General features: G+C 45.2%; 1 protein-coding gene and 1 pseudogene across 1 annotated transcript; both read left to right on the top strand.

Annotated features, from left to right (window-relative positions):
- Positions 1-5,109: 5,109 nt before the first annotated feature.
- Positions 5,110-5,277, top strand: LOC120363541 (U2 spliceosomal RNA; annotated as a pseudogene).
- Positions 5,278-13,652: 8,375 nt separating this feature from the next.
- LOC101032738 (uncharacterized) lies at positions 13,653-15,293 on the top strand. The gene is made up of 2 exons (XM_074397105.1): positions 13,653-14,489; positions 15,099-15,293. Exons 1-2 carry the CDS (start codon positions 13,653-13,655, stop codon positions 15,291-15,293), a joined length of 1,032 nt encoding a protein of 343 aa, XP_074253206.1.
- The last annotated feature ends 9,714 nt before the right edge of the window (positions 15,294-25,007 follow it).

Below are 25,007 nucleotides of genomic sequence, written 5' to 3'. Positions count from 1 at the left end.
TGGTACACAGTGATAGGCTGCGGTATATGGAGAGCTGAGAGCAGGATGAGGGGGAGGCGATGCAACTACCTCCTGTGTGTGTGTGTGTGTGTGTGTGAGAGAGAGAGAGAGTGTGAGTGTGTGTGTCAGGGAGGGGGAAATTCATTTGAAGTCAAGGTTCCCAGGGCAGTGCCATGTGCTCCGGGCCTGACTACCCATCAGGGTGGAGGTGCTGTTCTCCCTCAGAGTGCTCCCTTGGAGAGAAGAGAGACAGTGCTTCCTGGTTTTCCAAGGGAAACACTTTCTGGCTGTTAGGGTGTAATCTTCCCGGAGGCTCGTGGCAAAGACCCTGAGATTCTCATAAATCCCCTCCCAGAAAAGCTGCACATATCCCTTTCAGGAGTCCAGGGAAGAGGGTCCTCCAGGTCTTGGAAGACAGAGGGGAGCTGGCACAGAGCCCTCAGCAGAGAACTGGTGTCTGTTGGTGGGTTCACCCCAACTCACAGCAGTAGAAACTGCTCCATCTTCCACCACTTACGGGGTTTCTCCAGTGTCAGCAAACCAAAGGGTTGGATCTTACCAGTGCAGCTATAGGAAAACAGCCGGCTGCATGGCAACAGTGACACCATCTTGAAGTGAACCACCATGATGGCCATTTTTTTTTTTTTTTTTTTTTTTTTAGACAGATCCTTGCAGCCTTCAACTCCTGGGCTCAGGCAATCCTCCTGCCTCAACCTCCTGAGTTGGTTGTGTGCCACCATGCCTGGCTAATTTCTAAAAATTTTTGTAGAGACAGGGCCTCACTTCGTTGGACAAGCTGACCTTGAACTCTTGGCTGCAAGTGATCCTCCTGCCTTGGCCTCCCAAAGTGCTGAGATTACAGGTGTGAGCCACTGCCCCTGGCCAGATGACCAGTGTTTGACTCCTGCATACCAAGGTGTTCTGCATCAAAGCCTTAAAACAATGCCTGTAGCATAATTACCCTCTCACAAAGATGCTAATCTAACCTCCCCAGCAGTCATGGGTTTTGGCAGGAAAGTCTGGGATGTGACCAGTTGCAGATGTTTTACCTAAAAGCTTACCCTCAAAGGGATATTTTTGGAGAGGGAGTGCAGGAATCCACCATCTTACGGCTACCACAGACATCACTTCTGCTTGGAAGTCTCCATTAAATACTTCTCTGTGAGAACATGGATTTCTCCGTCTCTTTCTTTGGTCTCTTTTCCCCTCAGCCTGTAGGGGGTATAGACAGGCTCATAGTAGAACACTTGGCGATCCAGCCAGGAGCTGAGAAAACCAGGAATGGGTAAGGAGAATGAAGTGTCTGTAAGGAAATCCCAGGGTGGCAGCCACATCTGTGTAGGGTTGGATGGCACAGGGGTTCGATACCTGTGCACCTCTGTGTGAGCACAGGGAGGCCTTGAAAAGGGTCAGGTGGCCTAGAGCAGTTATTCACTGAAAGCAGCTAGTGCACTGGGGTAAGGAAGGGCGGCCAGTAGCCACTGCCATGGGCTTTATCTTTCGGCAGTGAAGGTCCAGCCAGCAGCAGAAGCCAAAATTAAATGTCTAGAGAAGGAATTGCAACTAGAAAAGGTTTTGACAGGACTTAAAACAGTTTTTCCTGCGGGGATGGAAACTAAATTGCTGCAGCCTACACCAGGAGAATGGCACGGCCACTTGCTGACTTTATTGAATCCTCCAAATGGGACAAGATGTATATGATGTGGAAAGACTGGGCACAGTGGCTCACACCTGTAATCCCAGCAATTTGGGAGGCCGAGGCAGGCGGATCATTTGAGGTCAGGAGGTAGAGACCACCCTGGACAACATGATGAAACCACATCTCTACTAAAAACACGAGACCATCTGGGTCAACATGGTGAAACCCCGTCTCTACTAAAAATACAAAAAATTAGCTGGGCATGGTGGCGTGTGCCTGTAATCCCAGCTACTCAGGAGGCTGAGGCAGGAGAATTGCCTGAACCCAGGAGGTGGAGGTTGCGGTGAGCCGAGATCACGCCATTGCACTCCAGCCTGGGTAACAAGAGCGAAACTCCATCTCAAAACAAAAACAAAAACAAAAACAAAAACACATAAATCAGCTGGGTGGTGTGTGCCTGTAAGCCCAGCTACTTGGGAGGCTGAGGTAGGAGAATTGCTTGAACTCAGGAGGTGGAGGTTACAGTCAGCTGAGATGGTGCCACTGCACTCCAGAATGGGCAACAGAGTGTCTCCATCTCAAGAAAAAGGGGGTTGGGGGGGCCACAGTGGCTCATGCCGGTAATCCCAGCACTTTTGGAGGCCAAGGCAGGCAAACAATCTGGGTGAGAAAGTCTTTGTTACATCTATGTATTGGGAAAGCTCCCCTTGCCCCGTATATGGTGTTTATTTTTCCTATCCCAGAAAACATTTTAGGCATGGGTGTTCTGTTAGGAAAGACTTTGCAAACTTCAGTGGAAAAATTCAGATAGAAGGTGCATGTAGTGAAGACTGTTCTTGGGAGAGAGGCGAAATGGGAGCCCAAGTAACTTCCTGCCTCTACATGGGTTGTCAACATTAAACAGTTCACACTGTCCAGGGAGCGTGCTGAAATAAGTGCAATGATTATCCTCCCAACAAGCACAACAATTATCAGCCCAGCTCAAAGCCCATGAAAGAGGCTTGTCTTTGTTCTTGCTCCATCTTTTCTTTCTTAGTTTTGTTATCTTGTTGGCATTATGTCAACACTGAAGGTTTCACTGTGCTGTACTAATGGCTTTTCTTTTTTTAACTTTTATTTTAAGTTCGGGGTTCATATGCAGGTTTGTTATGTAGGTAAATGTGCGTCATGGGGTTTTTTTGTACAGGTTATTTAATCACCCAGCTATTTAGCCTAGTACCCATTAGTTACTTTTCCTGATCCTCTCCCTCCTTCCACCCTCCACCCTCTGACAGGCCCAGTGTATGTTGTTCCCTTCTATGTGCTCATGTTTTCTCATTATTTAGCTCCAACTTATAAGCGAGAACATGCAATATTTGGTTTTCTGTTCCTGCATTACTTTGCTGATGATAATGGCCTCTAGCTCCATCTATGTCCCTGCAAAGGACACAATCTCATTTTTTTATGGTTGCATAGTATTCCATGATGTATATATACCACATTTTCTTTATCCAGTCTATCACTGATGGGCATTTAGGTTGATTTTATGTCTTTGCTATTGTGAATACTGCTGAAATGAACATGCGTGCATGTGTTTTTATAACAGAATCATTTATATTCCTTTGGGTATATACCCAGTAATGAAATTGCTGGGTCAAATGTTATCTGTCTTCAAGTCTTTGAGGAGTCACCACAGTGTCTTCCACAATGGCTGAACTGCTGTATCCTATCTCCATTGGCTGGAACTGGACCGCATGATCCAGACTGATCCTGATTGGCTAAAAATTTAAAACTTCCCTAAATAGGAAAACGCATGATGGAGAACAAAGAAAGGAAGGGTGTTGTTTATGGAAAACTAGGAGAATAATAACATTTCCAAATAAGAAAGGGACATAGGCTGTAAGCCAGGAAATGCCAGGGCATGTTCAGACATGTCTGAGCAGGCTATAGGCGAGAACAAATAACTTGGTTAAAGTACAAGGACGTAGAATGTACTTATTCCCTTACTATACTTAACAGCTGCATAGGGCTTAACAAAGAATTATTAGCAATAAGCAAGGAAGCTTGAAGGAAGTTAGTTTTTAAAATAAACTATTATTTCTAACACATTATTTATTTTTTAACAAAAAGGGAAACTTTGAAGAGGAGCTTTTTACTTTTACAATTCCCCCTCTTGATTTTACAGCTTTTCCTCTTCAACTTCCTTAACACGTCTTGGCTTAGTTGTTCTCCTTGATTCTTTAAAAGAACAAGCTTCTCTGAATAAGGTTGAGGAGAGTTAAGGGAGGTTTTAGTAAGCGCTGTCTCTGTGTCTTTTCACCAGCCCATGATGCATGGTATGACAAAACACTTGACAAGAATGAAAACACCTACCATGGGCATGAGAGAAGTAAGAATTGAGGTTATGATATTCCATTCACAGAATCATTTTTCTAGCCACCCTGTGAAGGGGTCATTTACTCCTGACTTTGTGGTTAACTCCTTGGACAGAGCAGTTAGACCCTGCAATGCCTTTGTTCTACTTCCATCAGAGGTGGTATCGTTTGGGATGAAGGTACAATATTGAGCTTTAATCATGACACAAACTCCTCTTCTTTCTGCTAATATCATGTGTAAGGCTATCCGGTTTTCCCAAGCCATCTGCCTAGTAACCCATAATTGCTCAGCTATTCCTTTAACAGCAACTTTGTTGTATGGTGGACAGCAGAATTTTTGCTTTCTGCTTCTGTTTTTCCGTCATCTCTTTTTATATGTACTTTTTGTGCTTCTCTTAGAAGCTCTTTTATAGGCCTATCTTTTGTAATTTCTTGTTAGTATCTGGCCAACTATTAGTTACAAAATGAAGCTTCAACATCCCTTATTTGAGGGGGGTCTTCTAATTCTAGTCTTGTTACTGTTCCTAGATTTATCCTTTTGATCTCTTAACTTACTTGGGGTATTTCCCATCTTGATGGTTTTGGGGTGAGGCTCAATTTCCCTTTCTGGGAATTTCTTGCCTTTTGGAATGAGGCTCAGTTTCCCTTACTGGAAAATTTTCACCTTTCCTACTACTGGAGGTTTGTGTGAGGCTCAATCCCTCCCCCTTCAATGAAAATTTCTTGCCTCTTTTTAACCTTCAAGATACCCTGACCAAGGAATCGAAATGGAAAAGTCACCCATGTGGCTTTTCTTGCCTTGGCATGTCCCAACCACCAAGGAAATACTTTGCCACGTTTTTGATGTTTCTTACCTTGGTCTATGCACAGAGTTACCTGGTCACTGTAGTATGAGATGATCTTTTCCCCCTAAGTTACTGGTTGGTCTCTTTCTTCCTGCATTGCTGAGAGTCCAGGTTTATTAGTCAAACCAGGTGGGTCTTGATTCCTTACTCCTGAGGCCACTGCAACAAGGCAGCAGAGCATGCCTCCTCACAAGAGAGGACCAGGACCCTATTCCCCAGAGGAGAATGGGAATCCCAGGTGGGCCCTCCAATTTGTTAGAAGCAAATCCTTATCGCTTCTCGGCCTTTTGGCTAAGATCAAGTGTAGAAGCAAATCCTTGTTCCCCAGTGCCAAAAAGAAGAACTAGTGCTTAAAGAATTTTCTCAGTAAGGCAATTTTACTTTCTGCAGAAAGGGTGTTTCTTGGAAGCCTGATTGTCACAAGAGCACACCAAACAAAGAAAAGCAGAGGTTTTTATCCCTGATGCAGTGGGTCCTTACTGCTATGTTCTATCTCCATTGGCTGGTGCTGGAATGCACAATCTAGATTGATCCCAATTGGCTAAAAACTTAAAACTTTCCTAAATAGGTAAATGTGCAATTGAGAACAAAAAAAGGAAGGGGGCTGTTTACAGGAAACTAGGAGAATAATATATTTCCAAATAAGGAAGAGGCATGGGCTGTAAGCCGGGAAATGCCTGGGAATGTTCAGACATGTCTGAGCAGGCTATAGGTCAGAACAAATAACTTGGTTAAAGTACAAGGACATAGAATGTGCTTATTCCCTTACTATATTTAATAGCTACATAGGGCTTAACAAAAAGTTAATAGCAAAAAGCAAGAAAGCCTGAAAGAAGTTAGTCTTTAAATGAAATTATTATTTCTAATACTTATTATTTATTTTTTAACAAAAAGGGAAACTTTGAAGAGGAACTTTTTACTTTTCACATTAGGAAGGCTGTTTTCACCAAGAAATAAATAAACGAGAGGAAGAGAGTCCAAAATATCACATACATAGGCTGGGCACGGTGGCTCACGCCTGTAATCCTAGCACTTTGGGAGGCCGAGGTGGGTGGATCACCTGAGGTCAGGCGTTCAAGACCAGCCTGACCATCATGGAGAAACCCCATCTTAAAAAAAAAAAAATCACTTACACACACAAACACAAGATTTGATAAAAAAAAAATAGACAATATCAAAAAGTGAAAATTTATATTGATAATCCATGAAGTTTTAATGATAAAGAAGAAAAGGATTTAACTACTAATATAGATATTTCTCTCTTTTAGAAGGATCTTTCTTTACCCCTGAAACAGAGGCCTTCATAACCTCTATGACCACAGCCTTGGCCTTGGCTGTACTGGGACTCATTCCTGGGCTCTGGGAAATGCACTCATTCATGGAAGGGGACTTGAGATGGGACATACAGGAACACATGGCTTTGGACATGGAGCCCACTCCATGGGCTGAGCCACAGCCATGGAGATGGCTGTGGAGTGAATCATGGTGGGCGTTATGGACTTGGAGGAAGCTACAGCAATAACCATGAAATGCAGCACAGAGGAGGTCACCAAGGAAAAGGAGAGTGTGGACATAGACTGGATAATGGAAGGTACATGGAAAACAAAATCTTGGGGAAGAAGGGGAATCATGGAAGAGAAGGTAGTGACCATAAAATAAGTCAGGATGGGCTTCCCTGAGGTCTCCAAGGAATGGCTAGAGTAATGGTCATGATCAAGATCAAGAAAAGAACCAGAGAAAAGAACACAGAGGGTTTGGTCAATGGGACAGCCAGAAAAATAGGGAGCTGTCCTGGAGCAGACCTGCAGCCTCATCAGGTTTGGGTGTGAGTTCAAGTGAAACTGTCACCTGAGCTTAACCATGGTTCCAACTCTTGTGGGGAGGGGGAATCACAATGATCAAGCTCAGAACAATTTCTCTTTGATCTCTCAACACACGAGTCATAACTCTTTAGGCTTTGGGTTTCTATTGTTTCCTCAGGATGCAACCTGACCATTAAGAGGAAGAATAATATTATCACAGCTTATAATAATGGAGGGGTGAAAAATTTCCCCTGAGAATTTGTAATTACATGACTTTCTTCATTCAGATTTCTAACTTCTAACTGTACAGACTGGGTAGATCAGAAAATCTTCTTAGACCCACTCAGTGCCCTCCAGTTCTCCTTTGTCTGTGGGAAGAGTCTCCTTCCCTGCTTCTTTGCCTCTTTCAAATGCTATGTGATAGTAAGAAGAAATGGGCTGGGACAGTCTACAAATTAAAATCTCAAAATACACGTGCCATCTATGTATGTATTTTTGTCTTTTTATTTTCCCTTTGTCCTTTATTATTGGATGCTTATTAAGTGCCAAACACTATGCTGGTGCCTGTCAATACATCACCATTTATTTCTCAAGAATATTCAATGACAAGTTAAACTTCTGGCGATATAATGGGCTAGGTGCCCTGACTGAAAATACACTGAAAAGCTAAGTTATGGACTTCAAAATCTTCTTAAAGGCGTCAGTGAATTGGCATGAAAGTGTGAAATGCTAAAATTAAAGACTAGGTAGGACTCAGGAGGTAAGGGAAGTACTGAAGCCAACTTTTGCCAAACCCAAAGGACTTACACTTCGAGTATTACAGCCTCAGCTGGATCAGCCCAAGGTCAGGGGTGGGGAGGAATCACATAAATCTACAGCTTTCAGTGAGAATGTAAACTAAAAATAAACCTGCTCCTTCTCTAAGGAAATATAAGCAAAATTACCTGTCTCTAAATTTGGTGCAAAGGAGCGTACGGGAAAATATCCCTTGAGAAATAAATTGTAACCACAACAACCAACAATACCTTACTTACACGGTTTGTAGCCATAAAACGTGCAATCTAGGTAATTCAAAAGACTGCAATCCTATAGTTTAATTTAAAATAATCCTCAAATTATACAGCATATGTAGGTATTGAAATATTAAATTGTACCCTTTAAGTATATACAGTAACAATGAGTTAGTTAAAATTTTTTTAATTAAAAATATAATAATAAATAAAATAATCCTCAAAGGGTAATGTCTCCATATGCCCGGAAAAAACATGTAAATTCTCTGTGAAAGATCACACCTTAATCTGTAATGCCGGAATTTGGGGAGGCCGAGGCAGTAAGATTGCCTGAGCCCAGGAGGTTGAGGCCGCAGTGAGCTACGCCAGTGCCAGTGCAGCCTTGACCTCGACAGATAACGTTCTGAAAAATAAGTTTATAGTCACGATTCTCAAAGCACAAGTGAAAACAGACACCGTGAGTGAAAACCCACAAGGGGAAAAACAAAAGCAAACAACTGGACAGCAGTATCAGATCCACAAAGATTTTAGGTATTGAAATTATTAAATACAGGTTATAGGGTAATTAGGTTTAAACATGTGTCATGGCTTTATTTTTAATTTTGTTTAATTCTTACCTTTTGTGGTACATAGTAGGTATGTATATGGGGTACATGAGATGTTTTGATACAGGTATGCTGTGTCAAATAAGCACATCATGGAGAATGAGGTATCCATCCCCTCAAGCACTTCTCCTTTGAGTTACAAAAAATCCAATTAAACTCTTTATGTTATTTTAATATATACAATTAAGTTGTTACCCTGTTGTGCTATGAAGGGTAGGTCTTATTCATTCTAATTCATTCATGTTTTAAAAAAATTTAATTCATTTAATTAATTTATTCATTACCTATCTCTACCTCCCCCAACACTCCCACTACTCTTCCCAGCCTCTGGTAACCATCCTTCTAGTCTCTATGTTCGTGAGTTCAATTGTTTTGATTTTTATATCCTGCAAATAAATGAGAACATGCAATGTTTCCCTTTCTGTCTGGCTTATTTCACTTAACATAATAATCTCCATTTCCATCCATGTTGTTGTAAATGACTGGATCTCATTACTTCTTTATGGCTGAATGGTGCTCCACTGTGTATACGTACCACGTTTTCTTTTTTCTTTTCATTTCTTTCCGTTTTTTTTGAGATGGAGTCTCTGTTGCCCAAGATGGAGTGCAGTGGCACAGTCTTGGATCACTGCAAACTGCCTCAGCCTCCCGAGTAGCTGGGATTACAGGTGCCTGCCACCACACCTGGCTAATTTTTGTATATTTAGTATAGACGGGGTTTCGCCATGTTGGTCAGTCTCGTCTTGAACTCCTGACCTCGTGATCCGCCCACCTCAGCCTCCCAAAGTGCTGGAATTACAGGCATGAGCCACCATGCCCAGCCTGTACTGTTTTTTTTTTTTTCTATTCATTCACCCATTAACAGACACTTAATGGAGGGTTCCAAATCTTACCTATTGCAAACAGTGCTGCAGCAAACATAGGAGTGAGGATATCTCTTTGATATAATGAATTCCTTTCTTCTGGGTACATACCCAGTAGTGAGATTGCTGGATCATGTCATGGCTTTATGGTTGTCTGCTAATACCCACTCTTCATCTTTCGAAACAGAACTCTCAAGTGTCAGCTGAGCACACATGGACCCAGCTAGAGACAGTCTTTCTCAGTTTCTCTTGCAGCTTAATGTAGCTGTGTGACTGTGTTCAGGCTGAGGGTGTGTAAGCAGACAACAGCAATCTTTCATGAAGTTTAAAAACAAGATAGAATTAAAATACTTGATGATATTAGAGTATGACTTGGGAGATGGGTAATAAGAATAAAAATGTTCTGAGGTCTTTGCATTATTTTGACAGCGAGTAAAGATATTAATTACATTGGGCTCTGATAAGTATGCTTGCTACAATTTCCAGATATCCTCTAAAAGGTGAAATTTGGACCTGAATCTAGGATCTCTGTTTCTAAATAATTCTGGAGGAAGAAAATTCTTAGAGTGCCATTGGCTTTTCAGCTACAGAGGAGGACTGCCAGGAGTCCAGGACCCAACCTGTCACTGAGCGTTCCTGCACACCTGAGCCTCTGGAACTTCCTGTCACGCCACTGGGCAAACTCACTTCTGAGCCTTTCCCAGGACAACCCTGACGCTTTCTGCTTCTCCGTTTCACTCATTCAGAGCTCCTCCATGTCTTCAGCCACCTCCTGTTCACCAGCTTCCTTCCAACAGAACTTGTCTGTCAGGAAAGCGTGTTCGCCTACAAATAAACTGAGAGATTGCGTCTTCCAGGAAGCTTTTTGTCATTAGTGGGAGAAAATGGAGACAACTCATGTTGGTCATTGCTATGGTTGGGATGGGTGTTAGGCCCTGCCAAGTCTCATGTTTAAATTTGATCCCCAATTTTGAAGGTGGAGCCTGGTGGGAGGAGGTTGGGTGGTTGAAACCGATCCCTCATGAACAACTCCGTGCCATTCTCAAACCAGTGATTTCTCATTCTTAGTTCCCACAAGAACTGGTTGTTGAAAAGATCCTGTCACCGCCTCTATTCCTTCTCTCCAGCTTCCTCTCTCTCTTGCTGTATGATCTGTACAAATCAGCTCCCCTTCTCCTTCCGCCATGAGTAGAAGATTTTTGAAACCCTCATAAGCGCAGATGTTGGTGCCATGCTTCTCATACAGCCTACAGAACCGTGAGCCAAACAAACGTCTTTTCTCTATGTCACCCAAAGTCAGGGATTCCTTTATAGCAACACCAATGGACTAAGGCAGAAAATACAGATGGTACATGGGAACCCCATCAGCCTGGTCACAAGATGCCATCTCAGATCACCCCAAACCCTCTGCTCATTTGAGTCTCTTCACTCATGCTCATTTGGCTGATACGTGACGATATGTCCTTTCTGCTGGCCATAACCAAGTGTCCAGACCAAACTCAAGGCTCCTATGGGAATTGGACTGTTGATCCCCCTGCTTCAGACTTATGTCCTGTTATGGCACTGTGCCTCTCCCTGCAGTGTGTACTCTCCTGAGAGACGCTTCCTTGGAACTGATGTGAAGGCACATCAGAAGGATCTCAGGGTGGAAAGACTTCTATAGAGCCTCTCAAGACAAAACAAAACAGAGGGAAACTCCTATGGTTGAGGGTCAGAAGGAGACCCTACCCTCCTTCACCTGCTATGAATCTGACAAAAAACATATTCAATACTCTCCCACACCCTCAGTTCCCATGCCTCCAAAAATGTTTTCATTATTTCATTATGTCTTCTGGATCTCTATTCCCCTGTTCCTTCAATATGCATTGTTGAGTGCCTACTGCATACTCAGCAACACTCCATTTGTCTTCTGCTCATAATCCAGGAACCCAGATTCCTAGTTGCTGGTCTCTTTTGGGTCGCCTATGATTGCCTGCTGCAGAGATGTGATGTCCCACCCTCTTGGCTCAGCTCATTAGGGCTTCTTTCATGTTAAAGCAGGCTCACAGGACTTTCTGACCAGAAAACAAATTCTTGAGCTGGAACAGGTTTCTGACCCGATCCTTGCTTCAAAGGGTGGGTCCCTTCCACTCTAACAGCCTTGATCTCCTTATCCCATTCTACTTCCTGTTGCAACCCGGCCCAGCACCCTGCCTAGTGTGATCATGTCATTCTCCCTTCTCACCTTCCTCTTGACCCCTGCTGTATTTCTTCCCAGGCTTGGTATCATTCTGTCACCTGCCTGTAATTGGCAGACTGTCAGGTCAGCTGCCCCACCTCTCCCCAGGTCATATGAAGCTATAAAGGCCTCTGCAGCCCTTTCACAAGAGAGAAAGAGGCAACTACATTGCCTGGAGGAAGCCTAAGGAAGCCAGGCACCCAGCTGCCCATGCCCAAGCCCAAGGTTCTTCCCAGGAAGACAAACATAGGAGACCCACATTCCTGGAAGCATCAGCCTTTATCTTTTCACCTTGAAGACCCCTTTCTCAAGAATCCTCTGCTCTTTGTGCTCTAAAGCCTTGGCACATCTAGGATCCAGGCATCTTGCTTTATAGCCACAAAGAGACAGATGAAGATGCAGAAAAAAAGGAATGTTCTCCTTACATTTTGGCTACTATTGCTTTTAGAAGCCGGTGAGTGATTTTATTTAAAAGCGGGTGGTCTGAGAACTTTTGAGGAGTTGGAGGAGATGTGACCACTATTGGGACTAGCTCTGTTTCTCTTCCATAGAGTGAGGATCATCATTTGACTGTAATCACTTCAGCCTAACAATGTATTTCTGGGGGAGGCAGTCAGACAGAGTGGTTAAAACTGGGCTCTGGTATCACATTGCCTACATCTGAATTACGGCTCCATCTATTAACTGTGTGCTTTGGGTCAGTTGCTTCTCTGTGCCTCAATTTCTGCATCTTTAAAATGGTAACAACCTGTGTGATATGGCTGGGGTTTTAAATATTAAGAACAAGAGTTGGCTGCTTTTAAAATATCACTCTCCTTGCAGGGCACAGCGTCTCACACCTGTAATCCCACCACTTTGGGAGGGTGAGGCAGGAAGATCATTAAGGTCAGAAGTTTAAGACCAGCCTGGCCAACATGGTGAAACCCTGTCTCTACTAAAAACACAAAAATTAGCTGAGCCTGTGGGCTCACCCCTGTAGTTCCAGCTACTCAGGAGGCTGAGGGAGAAGAATCATTTGAACCCAGGAGGCAGAGGTTGCAGTGAGTTGAGATAGTGCCAATACACCCCAGCCTGGGTGACGGAGTGAGACTCTGTCTCAAAAAATAATAATAATAAAATAAGTCCAGGTGCAGTGGCTCATGCCTATAATCCCAGCACTTTGGGAGGCCAAGGCGGGCAGATGTCTTGAGGTCAGGAGTTTGAGACTGGACTGGCCAACCTGGTGAAACGCCATCTCTACTAAAAATGAAAAACTTAGCTGGGCATGGTGGCTCATGTCTGTAATCTCAGCTTCTCAGGAAGCTGAGGCACTAGAATTGCTTGATCCCGGGAGGCAGATGTTGCAGTGAGCAAACATTGCTTCACTGCACTCCAGCCTGGGTGACAGCGAGACTCCGTCTCAAAAACAAAAATAAAATAAAATAAAATATTACTCTTTTGTATTCTACAAACTCAATTTCTCTTCTACTCCTACACCTAATTCCACATCAGCCTCCCATGTACAGGCTGGGGAGGCTGAATGTCTTCATCCTTCAGGGAAATAAAGGGCAAAAACCTGAAACAACCTTAACTCCAGCCGAGCCTCCAAGAAGTTAAAAACTTTCCTCTACCTTTAGACCTTGGTGTACAGCCCTGAATCCTGGGAGCTCTTATGTATTTGAGCTACATATAACTTGTTCTTCTCCAGCCTTGGCCGTAGTAATCAAGGACCCCTGGAGCTTTCATGCATTTCGTCACCTGGTTTCTTGCTGAAGAGCAGACACCTGGGCCCCATCTCAAACTCTAATTCATTTAGACTAAGAATCTTTTTACTTAAGAATATTTTCAACATGCTCCCTTAAGTAATTCTGATGTAGGTATTTTCTGAACATCATTCTGAGAAATATTTGCTAAGAAAGAAGCAATACTACATAAGAATAAATTGATCAATATATACTAGTTTCACCTAGTCCTATAATTCTTTTACAATACTTTTATCTGTACTGGATCTTGTATAGCAGAATGTGGAATAAGCTTACCTACCAGTAAAACCAGGTGTTGTAACTCTGGTGTTGGGGGTGTGTGGGTGACTTAGCTTAGTCCCCACAAGTGCACATTCAATAGCCTGGGTTCAAGTTCCTGTTCCACTACTCACTAGCTCTGTACACTTGGGCCAGTGTCACCATTTTTAAGCCTCAATTTCTTCATTTCAGCTGATGATACTAATAGCATCTATGTTAAAGGGCTGTGGCAAGCATTAAACAGAATTATTTATGCAATGAATTTAGTCAAGCAGTAAGCAGAAAGTATATATACACAATATGTATTTGTCATTACATGATTTCTTCAGCAATAAATTCCAGTGGGACTAGTACCTCTGCCAACACTGGATTCAGTGTGACCACCACTGGGGCCAGCACAGCCACCAGCTCTGGGTCCAGTGTGACCTCCAGTGGGGCCAGCACAGCCAACTCTGACTCCAGCACAATCTCTAGAGGGACCAGCATATCCACCAACTCTGAGTCCAGTACAGCCTCCACTGGGGCCAGCACAGCCACCAACTCTGAGTCCAGCACAACCTCCAGAGAGGTCAGCACAGCCACCAACTCTGAGACCAGCACAACCACCAGTGGGGCCAGCACAGCCACCAACTCTAACTCCAGTACAACCTCCAGTGGGGCCAGCACAGCCACCAACTCTGAGTCCAGCACAACCACCAGTGGGGCCAGCACAGCCACCAACTCTGAGTCCAGCACAACCTCCAGTGGGGCCAGCGCAGCCACCAACTCTGAGACCAGCACAATCTCCAGTGGGGCCAGCGCAGCCACCAACTCTGAGACCAGCACAATCTCCAGTGGGGCCAGCACAGCCACCAACTCTGGGACCAGCACCACCTCCAGCGGGGCCAGCACAGCCACCAACTCTAATTCCAGCACAACCTCCAGTGGGGCCAGCACAGCCACCAACTCTGGGTCCAGTGTGACCTCTGGAGGCTCTGAAACATCAGCTCCGACTGAAACGCACACAACCTCTGGTAGAGTTAGCACAGGTGCTGCTACTGCAGTGAGTGAGGCGAAGCCTGCCGGGTCCCTGGTGCCGTGGGAAATCTTCCTCATCACCCTGGTCTCGGTTGTGGCGGTCGTGGGGCTCTTTGTTGGGCTTTACTTCTGTATGGTGAGTAGCCAATATATAGGAAAATGCCTGGGGAGGGAGCAGCAGAAGCACAATGGGTGTGAATAGAAGGGGTCTCAAGTCAGGGGTGTGTGGGGAGGAAGGGAGCTCAGGGGAGAGTTACACAGAGAAATGGCAGGTCAGTGCAGAGGAAGCTGGTGACCTGCGGGAAAGGGGGCCACAGAAAGGACTGGAGGGGCTGGGAACGGTGGCTCATGCCTGTAATCTCAGCAGTTTGGGAGGCGAAGGCGGGTGGATCATGAGGTCAAGAGATCGAGACCATCCTGACCAATATGGTGAAACCCTGTCTCTACTAAAATAAAAAAATTAGCCGAGTGTGATGGCATGCACCTGTAGTCCCAGCTACTCGGGAGGCTGAGGCAGAAGAATTGCTTGAGCCTGGGAGTCAGAGGTTGCAGTGAGCCGAGATCGCACCACTGCACTCCAGCCTGGCGATGGATTGAGACTCTGTTTCAAAAAAAAGAAGAAGAAGAAAGGACTGGAGGGAAAAGTAGTATGATTGGAAGGGGAAGAGAGTTCCAGAAGGTGTCTGTGGTGAAGGCTTGGGAAGTAGGGGTGCAATTCTGAAATTATTGACTCTTCTTTTTCTAGAGAAACAGCCTGTCCCTGAGAAACGTCTTTAACACAGCTGTATACCGCCCCCATGGCCTCAACCATGGCCTTGGCCCAGGTCCTGGAGGGAATCGTGGAGCCCCCCACAGGACCAGGTGGAGCCCTGACTGGTTCTGGAGGAGACCAGTATCCTCGATCGCCGTGGAGATGAGCGGGAGGTACAGCGGGCCCTGAGCAGCCCCCGAGGCGAGTGCAACATTCTTCAGGAAGGAGGAGACCCGGGGACCCGAGACCTGGTTTCCTTCATTCACCCCAGGAGACCCCTCCCAGCTTTGTTTGAGATCCTGGCAATCTTGAGGGAGACATTCCTTACCTCTCTTGCCTTTAGCAGACACTGGAAAGAGGATACCATATTGCTCATTTAGAAATAAATACATCTATCACACATGACAAAGAGAAGCTGCATGTGCTCCGGGGTGGATGTCTCTAGTTCAGAGACGAACTTCTCAGTTATAGGAGAAAACCTCCATGCTGGAATCCATCTGGCATTCAGAATCTCCACAGTCAAATCCAGAGACCTTATTCTTACCTGTGTGTCTGCATTTTCTTTTTTGTGAGACAGAGTCTCACTCTGTCGCCCAGGCTGGAGTGCAGTGACAGGATCTCGGTTCACTGCAACTTCCGTCTCCTGGGTTAAAGCGATTCTCCTGCCTCTACCTCCTGAGTAGCTGGGATTACAGGTGCCTGCCACTACGCCCGGCTAATTTTTGTATTTTTAGTAGAGATGGGGTTTCACCATCTTGGTCAGGCTGGTCTTAAACTCCTGACCTCATGATCCACTCACTCCAGCCTCCCAGAGTGCTGGATACAGGTGTGAGCCACCATGGCCAGCCTATGTGTCTGCATTTTCTAATCCTTTTTGCCCCAGGCAAGATCCCCGTATCTCTGAGACACCCCAGTTGGCAGGAGAATTGACTTGGGAGAGATGAGGAGGGAGGGTGGGTGCCAGGATGCCATGGGCTCATGGGAGAAGCCCATGGAACACAGTGATTAGGCTGTGGTATGTGAAGAGCCCGGAGCAGGGTGAAGTGAGGGTGGTACAACTACCTGTTCTCTCTCTCTCTCTCTGTGTGTGTGTGTGTGTGTGTGTGCATGTGGGGGCGGCAGGGTGTATTCACTTGAAGTTGAGGTTCCCAGGGCATTTTCATGTACTCCGGGCTTGACTACCCATCACGGTGGAGGTGCCGGTGACACTCGTGTCTCTGAGAGTGCTCCCTTGGGGAGAAGAGAGACAGTGCTCCCTGGTTTCCCAAGGGAAAGACTTTCTGGCCTGTTAAGGCCAGATACTCTAGGGGGCTCTTGGCAAAGACCCTGAGATTCTCATAAATCCACTCCCAGAAGAGCTGCACATATCCCTTTCAGGAGTCCAGGTCTTGGAAGACAGAGGGGAGCTGGGACAGAGCTCTCAGCAGAGAATTAGCATCTGTTGGTGGGTTCGCCCCAACTCACAGCAGTAGAAACTGCTCCATCTTCCGCCACTTACGGGGTTTCTCCAGTGTCAGCAAACCAAAGGGTTGGATCTTACCAGTGCAGCTATAGGAAAACAGCCTGCGGCATGGCAACGGTGACACCATCTTGAAGTGAAATCACCATGATGGCCGTTTTTTTTTTAACATGGAGTCTTGGAGTGGTGCAATCATAGCTCATTGCAGCCTTCAACTCCTGGGCTCAGGCAATCCTCCTGCCTCAGCCTCCTGAGTTGGTCGTGTGCCACCATGCTTGGATAATTTTAAATTTTTTTTGTAGAGACAGGGCCTCACTTTGTTGCACAAGCTGATCTTGAACTCCTGGCCACAAGTGATCCTCCTACCTTGGCCTCCCAAATTGCTGAGATGACAGGTGTGAGCCACTGCCCCTGGCCAGATGACCAATGTTTGACTCCTGCATACCAAGGTGTTCTGCATCAAGGTCTTAAAACAATGCCTGTAGCATAATTACCCTCTCGCAAAGCTGCTAATCTAACCTCCCCAGCAGTCATAAGTTTTGGCAAGAAAGTCTGTGATGTGACCAGTTGCAGATGTTTTACCATAAAATCCTACTCTCGAAAGGTTATTTTTGGAGAGGGAGTGCGGAAATCCACCCTCTTATGGTCACCGCAGACGTCACTTCTGCTTGGAAGTCTCCATTAAATACTTCTTTGTGAGAAACTGAATTTGTCAGTCTCTTTCCTTGGTCTCTTTTCTGCCTCAGCCTGTAGGGGTAGGTTTCTGTAGACCTGCTCATGGTAGAACACTTGGCGATCCAGCCAGGAGCTGAGAAAACCAGGAGTGGGTAAGGAGAATGAAGTGTCTGTAAGGAAAGCCCAGGGTGGCAGCCACGTCTGTGTAGGGTTGGATGGCACAGGGGTTCGATACCTGTGCACCTCTGTGTGAGCACAGGGAGGCCTTGAAAATGCCAGGTGGCCTAGAGCAGTGATTCACTGAAAGCAGCTAGTGCACTGGGGTAAGGAAGGGTGGCCAGTAGCCACTGCCATGGGTGGGCTCTATCTTTCGGCAGTGAAGGTCCAGCCAGTAGCAGACGCCATAATTAAATGTCTAGAGAAGAAATCGCAACTAGAAAAGGACGTGCAGACATGTACCTCTCCACGTCTCTCCTCGCATCCAACTTAGCAAACAACATGGAACACAGAGACAAAAATTGAAGCGTTAGGATGTAGATTTGTCCACCTAGGGAGAAAGACATGGACATGACCAAAAATCAGAACCATCGTAAGTAAGCCCAATTGGGATATGAAAACTTGGAATCCCTGGGATTGTGATGAAGAGGAAGACTGAGGACACAGAAGTCACAGGTGTGGAGGGGATGGGGATCGTTGGCAAGCTCGCTCCCTCACGCAAAGGAAAGCGAAACCCAACAACTGCAGCAAAATGGGGGGCAGCTGATACAGGAGACTCACTGTCAGGGAATCTACCTCTGCGGAACTCTTAGAGATTGCAAAGACCTTTAAACAACTATCTAGGGAATCTCGAGCTGCTTGGATGGTCTGACTGTGGGACACAGGGGTTGCTAATATTTCCTAAAACATGAGAAGCAGAAAAAATGGGTAACATCACCACCCTCGCAGCCCTGCCCCAGCATCTTTGTTAAGGCAAGGCAGACACAAGGGAGTCAGAGCTATGGACTGGATCATTCTAGCTACGGGAGAGGCTTGGCCGAATGCAGGAAACTTACCAGAAAGGACGACCTCATGGCAGTCAAAAGAAGAGGCCCCGGGGCTTCTCTAAGTATTAGAAATGAGCCTTGTCATCTATGTTTGGGTTTTTACAGGACTTAAAACAATTTTTCCTGCAGGGATCGAAACTAAATTGCTATAGGGTGCACCAGGAGAATGTCACGGCCACTTGCTGACTTTATTGAGTCCTACAAATGGGACAAGATTGTATACGACGTGGGAAGACTGGGCACTGTGGCTCACACCTGTGATTTGGGAGACCGAGGCAGGCAGATCAGTTGAGGTGAGGAGTTCGAGACCAGCCTGGACAACATGATGAAACCCCATCTCTACTAAAAATACAAAAATTAGCTGGGTGGTGTGCATCTGTAATGCCAGCTACTTGGAAGGCTGAGGTAGGAGAACTGCTTGTACTCAGGAGGTGGAAGTTGCTGTCAGCTGAGAAGCCACTGCATTCCAGCCTGGGCCACAGAGGGAGACTCCATCTCAAAAAAAAAAAAAAAAAAAAAAAGTGTCTGGCACAATGGCTCACACCTGTAATCCCAGCACTTTCGGAGGACAAGGCCAGTGAATCACATGAGATTGGGAGTTCAAGACCAGCCTGGCCAACATGGTGAAACCCCATCTCTACTGAAAATACAAAAAATCAGCTGGGTGTGGTAGCGGGCACCTGTAATCCCAGCTACTCAGGAGGCTGAGGTGGGAGAATCTCTTGAACCTGGAAGGTGGAGGTTATAGTGAGCCGAGATCACGTCATTGCACTCCAGCCTGGGCGACAAGAGCCAAACTTCATGTCAAAGAAAAAAGACAGAAAACAACAAAAAAGATGTATATGATGTGGGAGAAGCCATCACAGATTGGGGAGCAACTAAGAACGCCAGGAACAGGGTGTGCTTTGTGACCCAGCAAGGGCTGACAAAAGAGGAAAAGAAAACTCCACAGGAAGAAGGGGGGGAATAAGGGAAAGGGACCAGTAATTGTCAAGCAGAAGCAAATGTGGCATGACTTACTGGGAGCAGAAACATTCTGAGAAAAAAATATGTAAAAAATGCTAACAAATGGAAAATATGAAAAATGGTGTGTTAGTAGCCTTAGGGAGTGACACAGACTGAAGAGCTGTTTTGACCCTTCTTCTCTGCCCCTCCGTCAGAAGTGGGAGATGACTCATCCCCTCATTCTAATGCTCCAGTCTATCAGGTGTGGATTCTACCCTGGCCCCAAGATTAGGAGTGGGGCCATGGTCAACCCCATGTTGGAGGCGACCAGAGGCTCCATATGGAGCTCACCATTTACTGTTCCTCCAAAAAAAAAATGAGGAAAAGACTATTTTCTTAGTAAATACTAAGGCAGAATGTATTTTAATTCATGGGAATCCATAAGTAAAACCTATCAATGGTCTGCCATCAATGGTTACGGGGACAAACGATCTGGGTGAGAAGGTCTTTATTACATCTAGGTATTGGGAAAGCTCCCCCTGCCTCATATATGGTGTTTCTTTTCCGTATCCCAGAAAACATTTTATCCCAGAAAGCATGGGTGTTCTGTTAGGAAAGACTTTGCAAACTTCAGTGGAAAAATTCAGATAGAAGGTGCATGTAGTGAAGACTGTTCTTGGGAGAGAGGCGAAATGGGAGCCCAAGGAACTTCCTGCCCCTACATGGGTTGTCAACATTAAACAGTTCACACTGTCCAGGGAGCGTGCTGAAATAAGTGCAATGATTATCCTCCCAATAAGCACAACAATTTTCAGCCCAGCTCAAAGCCCATGAAAGAGTCTTGTCTTTGTTCTTGCTCCGTCTTTTCTTTCTTAGTTTTGTTATCTCATTGGCATTGTGTCAACACTGAAGTTTTCACTGTGCAACAGCAATGGCTTTTCATTTTTTTAACTTCAAGGGTTCAGGTGCAGATTTGTTACATGGGTAAACGTGTGTCATGTGGGGGTTTTTATACAGGTTATTTCATGACTCAGCTATTTAGCCTAGGACCCATTAGCTATTGTTCCTGATCTGCTCCTCCCTCCCACCCTCCACCCTCTGACAGGCCCAGTGTGTGTTTCTCCCCTCTATGTGTCCGTGTTTTCTCATCATTTAGCTCCTGTTTACAAGTGAGAACATGTGGTATTTGGTTTTCTGTTTCTACATTAGTTTGCTAAGAATAATGGCTTCTATCTCCATCCATGGGCAATTTGTTTAAGTTCCTTATAGATGCTGGATATGAGACCTTTGTCAGATGCATAGTTTGCAAAAATTGTCTCCCATTCTGTAGGTTGTCTGTTTACTTTGTTGCTAGTTTCTTTTGCTATGCAGAAGCTCTTTAATTTAGTTAGATCCCATTTGTCAATTTTTGCTTTTGTTGCAATTGCTTTTGGAATCTTTGTTATAAAATTGTTGCCCATGCCCATGTCCTGAATGGTATTGCCTAGGTTGTCTTCCAGGGTTTTATAGTTTTGGGTTTTACATTTAAGTCTTAAGTCCATCGTGAATTAATTTTTGTGTAAGGTGTAAAGAAGGGGTCAAGTTTCAATTGTTTGCATGTGGCTAGCCCGTGATCCCAGCACCATTTATTGAACAGGGAATTCTTTCTCCATTGCTTTTGTAAGGTTTGTTGAAGATCAGATAGTCACGGGTGTGTGCTCTTATTTCTGGGTTTTCTATTCTGTTCCACTGGCCTACGTGTCTGTTCTTGTATCAGTACTATGCTGTTTTGGTTTGCAGTAATGTCTTACGGCACTGGGTGCTCATCTATGGAATGGAGACGGGCAATCAGTCCTCAGAAGATGCAAGGCCCAGGGCCCACAGTGAAGTTTTTCTGGGTTACGTGGTTGGGTAAGACTCCTTTCATGCTGGGTGCAGTAACTGACAAAGCCCAACAATGTTAACTGCAGAAACAGTAAAAGAAATCCAAACATCTGTGGGTCTTTTGGGTTATTGGAGAGTATTCATCCCACATTTAGCCTAATTTTTGAGACCCCTATACAGACTTACTAGAGAAAGGGCACATCGGGCCTGGATACACCACAGCAGGAAGCTTTGAACAGGCTGAAGCACTGGTGCAGCAGGCACAGGTCTTAGGCACCCCTTTAGAGGGTATGGGTAGGACTTTGGATGCTACTGCTGCTCCTGAGGGTATGAGTGGGACCTCATGGCAACTGCAGTCTAGGAAACTAGTCCTTTTAGGAAGGGAGCTGACACCAGGTACTCTCCCGTTGAATGAGAAGTGTTATTAGTATAGAATGCTTTATAGCAGGTGGAACTGCTAATGAAGACCCTTCCCATGACTGTGAGAATAGATCTACCAATCAAGGGATGGCTAGAAGGATTTTTAAACAACCCACCTCCGCTATAGCCCCAACACCTATCTTGAATGAATGGCATGATTATTTGCAACCAGGAAGAGTTCTAGCAGTGAGTCCCTTAAGCCCAGAATTACGTGCTGCATTAGGTTCTATTACATGTGAACACCAAAGGATACCACGTGAACCTCTCCAATTCAAGCACTGGACACAGTAAGCTTCCAGATGATGCTCGGTGTACAGAGGACTCCAGCAGGGGAAACCTCTGTCCTTGGACTGCTGTGGCTACACAGACACAAACTGATGCAATCCGGTTTGATACAGGTGGGCATCAGAGGAGCCAGCGGGATGAGTTGCAGGCAGCCTGGTTAATAGTCACACATGAGCCTGGCCCCTGGTTCTTTGCATTCATAGCTGAGCTGTATTCAAAGGCCTAAAGATGTGTCTGGCTCAACGGGAGCAAGAAAAGTGGATGATTATGCACACACCCGCATGGAGCATGAACATGTGGCAAGACATATGGGAAAAGTGCAACGCCTTGTGGCTGATTTAACTGCACATGACTGCACACAAAAACCACTCAGTTCCAGGAAATATGGAAGCTAAAACCCTAACAAAAATTAGAAGCATCATGCCAGCTCAGGCCACTGAACTAGCGACCGGGGTACATAACAAAAAGTGGTCACAGAGGGAAGGGAAGGGGCTTCTGAAAAAAAAAAAAAAGTGGTCACAGAAGTGCAAGAGTAGGCTGGGAGATGGTCAAGGGAGCAGGATTGTTCTTAAAATATAGTGATCTAGTCCAGGTGCAGGTGCAATTCCAGCACTTTGGGAGGCCGTGGTGGGATGATTACTTGGGGCCAGGAGTTTGAGGCCAGCCTGGGCAACATAGCGAGATCCCATCTCTATGGGATCAACATACAACAAAAAATACATAGTGCCCTCCCAACAGCTCTTACAAATCATTTACCATGTTCGCTACTGTAGATCCTATCAAGCAGGATGTATTCAGATATTCAGAGGGCTGTCCACCATGAAACAGATTGGCAAGTGGATTATTTAGACCCTACCCCTGTAAGTCAAGGAAATAAATATGTGTTAACCTGCATGGACATGACTACCGGACTACTGCAAGATTCTCCCTATAAGCAAGCTAATGAAGCCAGTACTGTTAAAGGCTTAGAGGCTCTCAGTACTATGTATGGATAGCCCTGGCACATCGACAGTGACCGAGGGACCCATTTTGCTGGATATGATGTGCAGGACTGAGCCGGGAAACACGATACAGTATGGCACTTTTATCTCACCTAGAAGATTAACCTCCAAGTAGCAGGTTAATTAAAAGAAATACCAGTCTGTTGCAAGCACTAATTCAAACTTTAATTTGGGAAACCTACCTTGCAAAGGCAGATTATTGTGTTATCTGTAGCCTTCATTTCTTTAAATTCAGCTAAAGTGGGGACGCCTGCCCCATGGGACCAGCTAGGACAACCATGTCCCAGGCCTACCACTGTTTCCAAGCGGTAATTGAGATGATTACTTTGCTTGCTCCCAGACCTCATTGACAATCAGTGTATTTTGTACATGAAGATGCCAGCAGATATACTAATGGAGAGGAAACACATGCTGGGCCTTGGAATGGCAAATACCCCCAGGCGGGATAGGCTATTTCCTGCTACAGAGTGGGGAATATAGGTCTGCGAGGTGGCTCACGCCTGTAATCCCAGCACTTTGGGAGGCCAAGGCAGATGGATCACCTGACGTCAGGAGTTTGAGACCAGCCTGGCCAACATGGTGAAACTCTTTCTACTAAAACTACAAAAATTAGCTGGACGTGGAGGCACATGCCTGTAATCCTAGCTACTTGAAAGGCTGAGGCAGGAGAATTGCTTGAACCCAGGAGATGGAGGTTGCAGTGAGCTGAGATTGTGCCACTGCACTTTAGCCTGGGCAACAGAGCGAGACTCTGTCTCAAAAAAACAAAACAAAACAAAACAAACAAAAAAAAGAAAAAAGAAAAAAGAAAATGACAGAGAGATCATGGGGAATATGCTGAACAGTTAGAGAGGTCCTCATTGAACAGTTAGAGGGGTCCTCATTGATTCTGTTAAAACCTGGATCCATACCCATCCACTGGAAATGGCCAGGAGAAGCATGTACACCCTGTGGCACAGTGGTGGGCTCTCTAATATGGTTTACTGTCAACCAAATTACTTTGACAACCACTGCTGACACTTGATCTGCTGGGTAACATATGTGGTATACGACCCCTTTACAAAAACCAAGAGCTGCCTTGTATCCTAACTGTCTAAACGAATTGACTAGCATTATTCTAAGAGATGAAGATCTTCCCTTGCTATTACCCACTATGTTTTTTCCTCTTCTTCCTTAGTTATAATCTGTCACTACTATCACCGGCTGTTGCCTGTGAAGAAAACTTTCTCCTACAATGGGCCCAAGACTATGCTGGTGGCTTACAGAAAAGCACCTGTCAGCCATGGGCCTCACGATACCCTCTAGGGCTTCTAGCCTGCTGTGGTGGGTATCTCCCTTTCAAGGACAGGATTGAATAAAGTATTAGGAATAGACCACTGTTTCCCAAAATTAGATGATGGTATTGAATACGAGTTTGACTAGAAATAAAATATCCCAATGAGTCATTAATGATGTTTTTATTTATTTATTTATTTTTATTTTTGAGACAAAGTCTCACTCTGTCACCCAGGCTAGAGTGCAATGGTGTGATCTCGGCTCACTGCAACCTCTGCCTCCCGAGTTCAAGTCATCCTCCTGCCTCAGCCTCCTGAGTAACTGGGATGACAGGTGTGCCCCACCACACCCAGCTAATTTTTTGCATTTTTTAGTAGAGATGGAGTTTCACCATGTTGGCCAGGCTGGTCTTAAACTCCTGACCTCAGGTGATCCACCTGCCTTGGCCTCCCAAAGAGCTGGGATTACAGGCATGAGCCTCGGCGCCTGGCCTAATGCTATCCTTTCTGAAAAGGAGCATGGGGAGAGTTTTTCTGTCAATGAGACTAACTGAGTCACTCTTCAACTGGCAACACCCTAAATAAAGAACAAAACAACCTGCTACCCAAATGCAGGCTGGATTTATTTGGTTAATTCCATCTTTTGGCCATGTTAGTCAACCTGTTCCTCAGTGTTGGGAACAAATGAATCATTCTAAAGATACTTGGCCAACTTGCACAAGGGTTATGTGATGGATACAAAGAGATTGATGTTTATATTCTATACTATAATATAATAAAATGCTCACGGGGCATGTTACAGAACTGGCACTGTGTCCAGGAATTTATTGGTTGGCCCCAAATGGAACTTCCTGGATATATGGCACCAATTTATGGCCTTGGTGACCCCCTACATGTTTAGGAAGGTGTTCTTTGGGTTATACATGGGCACAGGCTGA

This window comes from Saimiri boliviensis, chromosome 4, assembly GCF_048565385.1.
Source record: "Saimiri boliviensis isolate mSaiBol1 chromosome 4, mSaiBol1.pri, whole genome shotgun sequence".
Taxonomy (NCBI): Eukaryota; Metazoa; Chordata; class Mammalia; order Primates; family Cebidae; genus Saimiri; species Saimiri boliviensis.
This window is presented reverse-complemented; position numbering and strand designations above follow the sequence as displayed.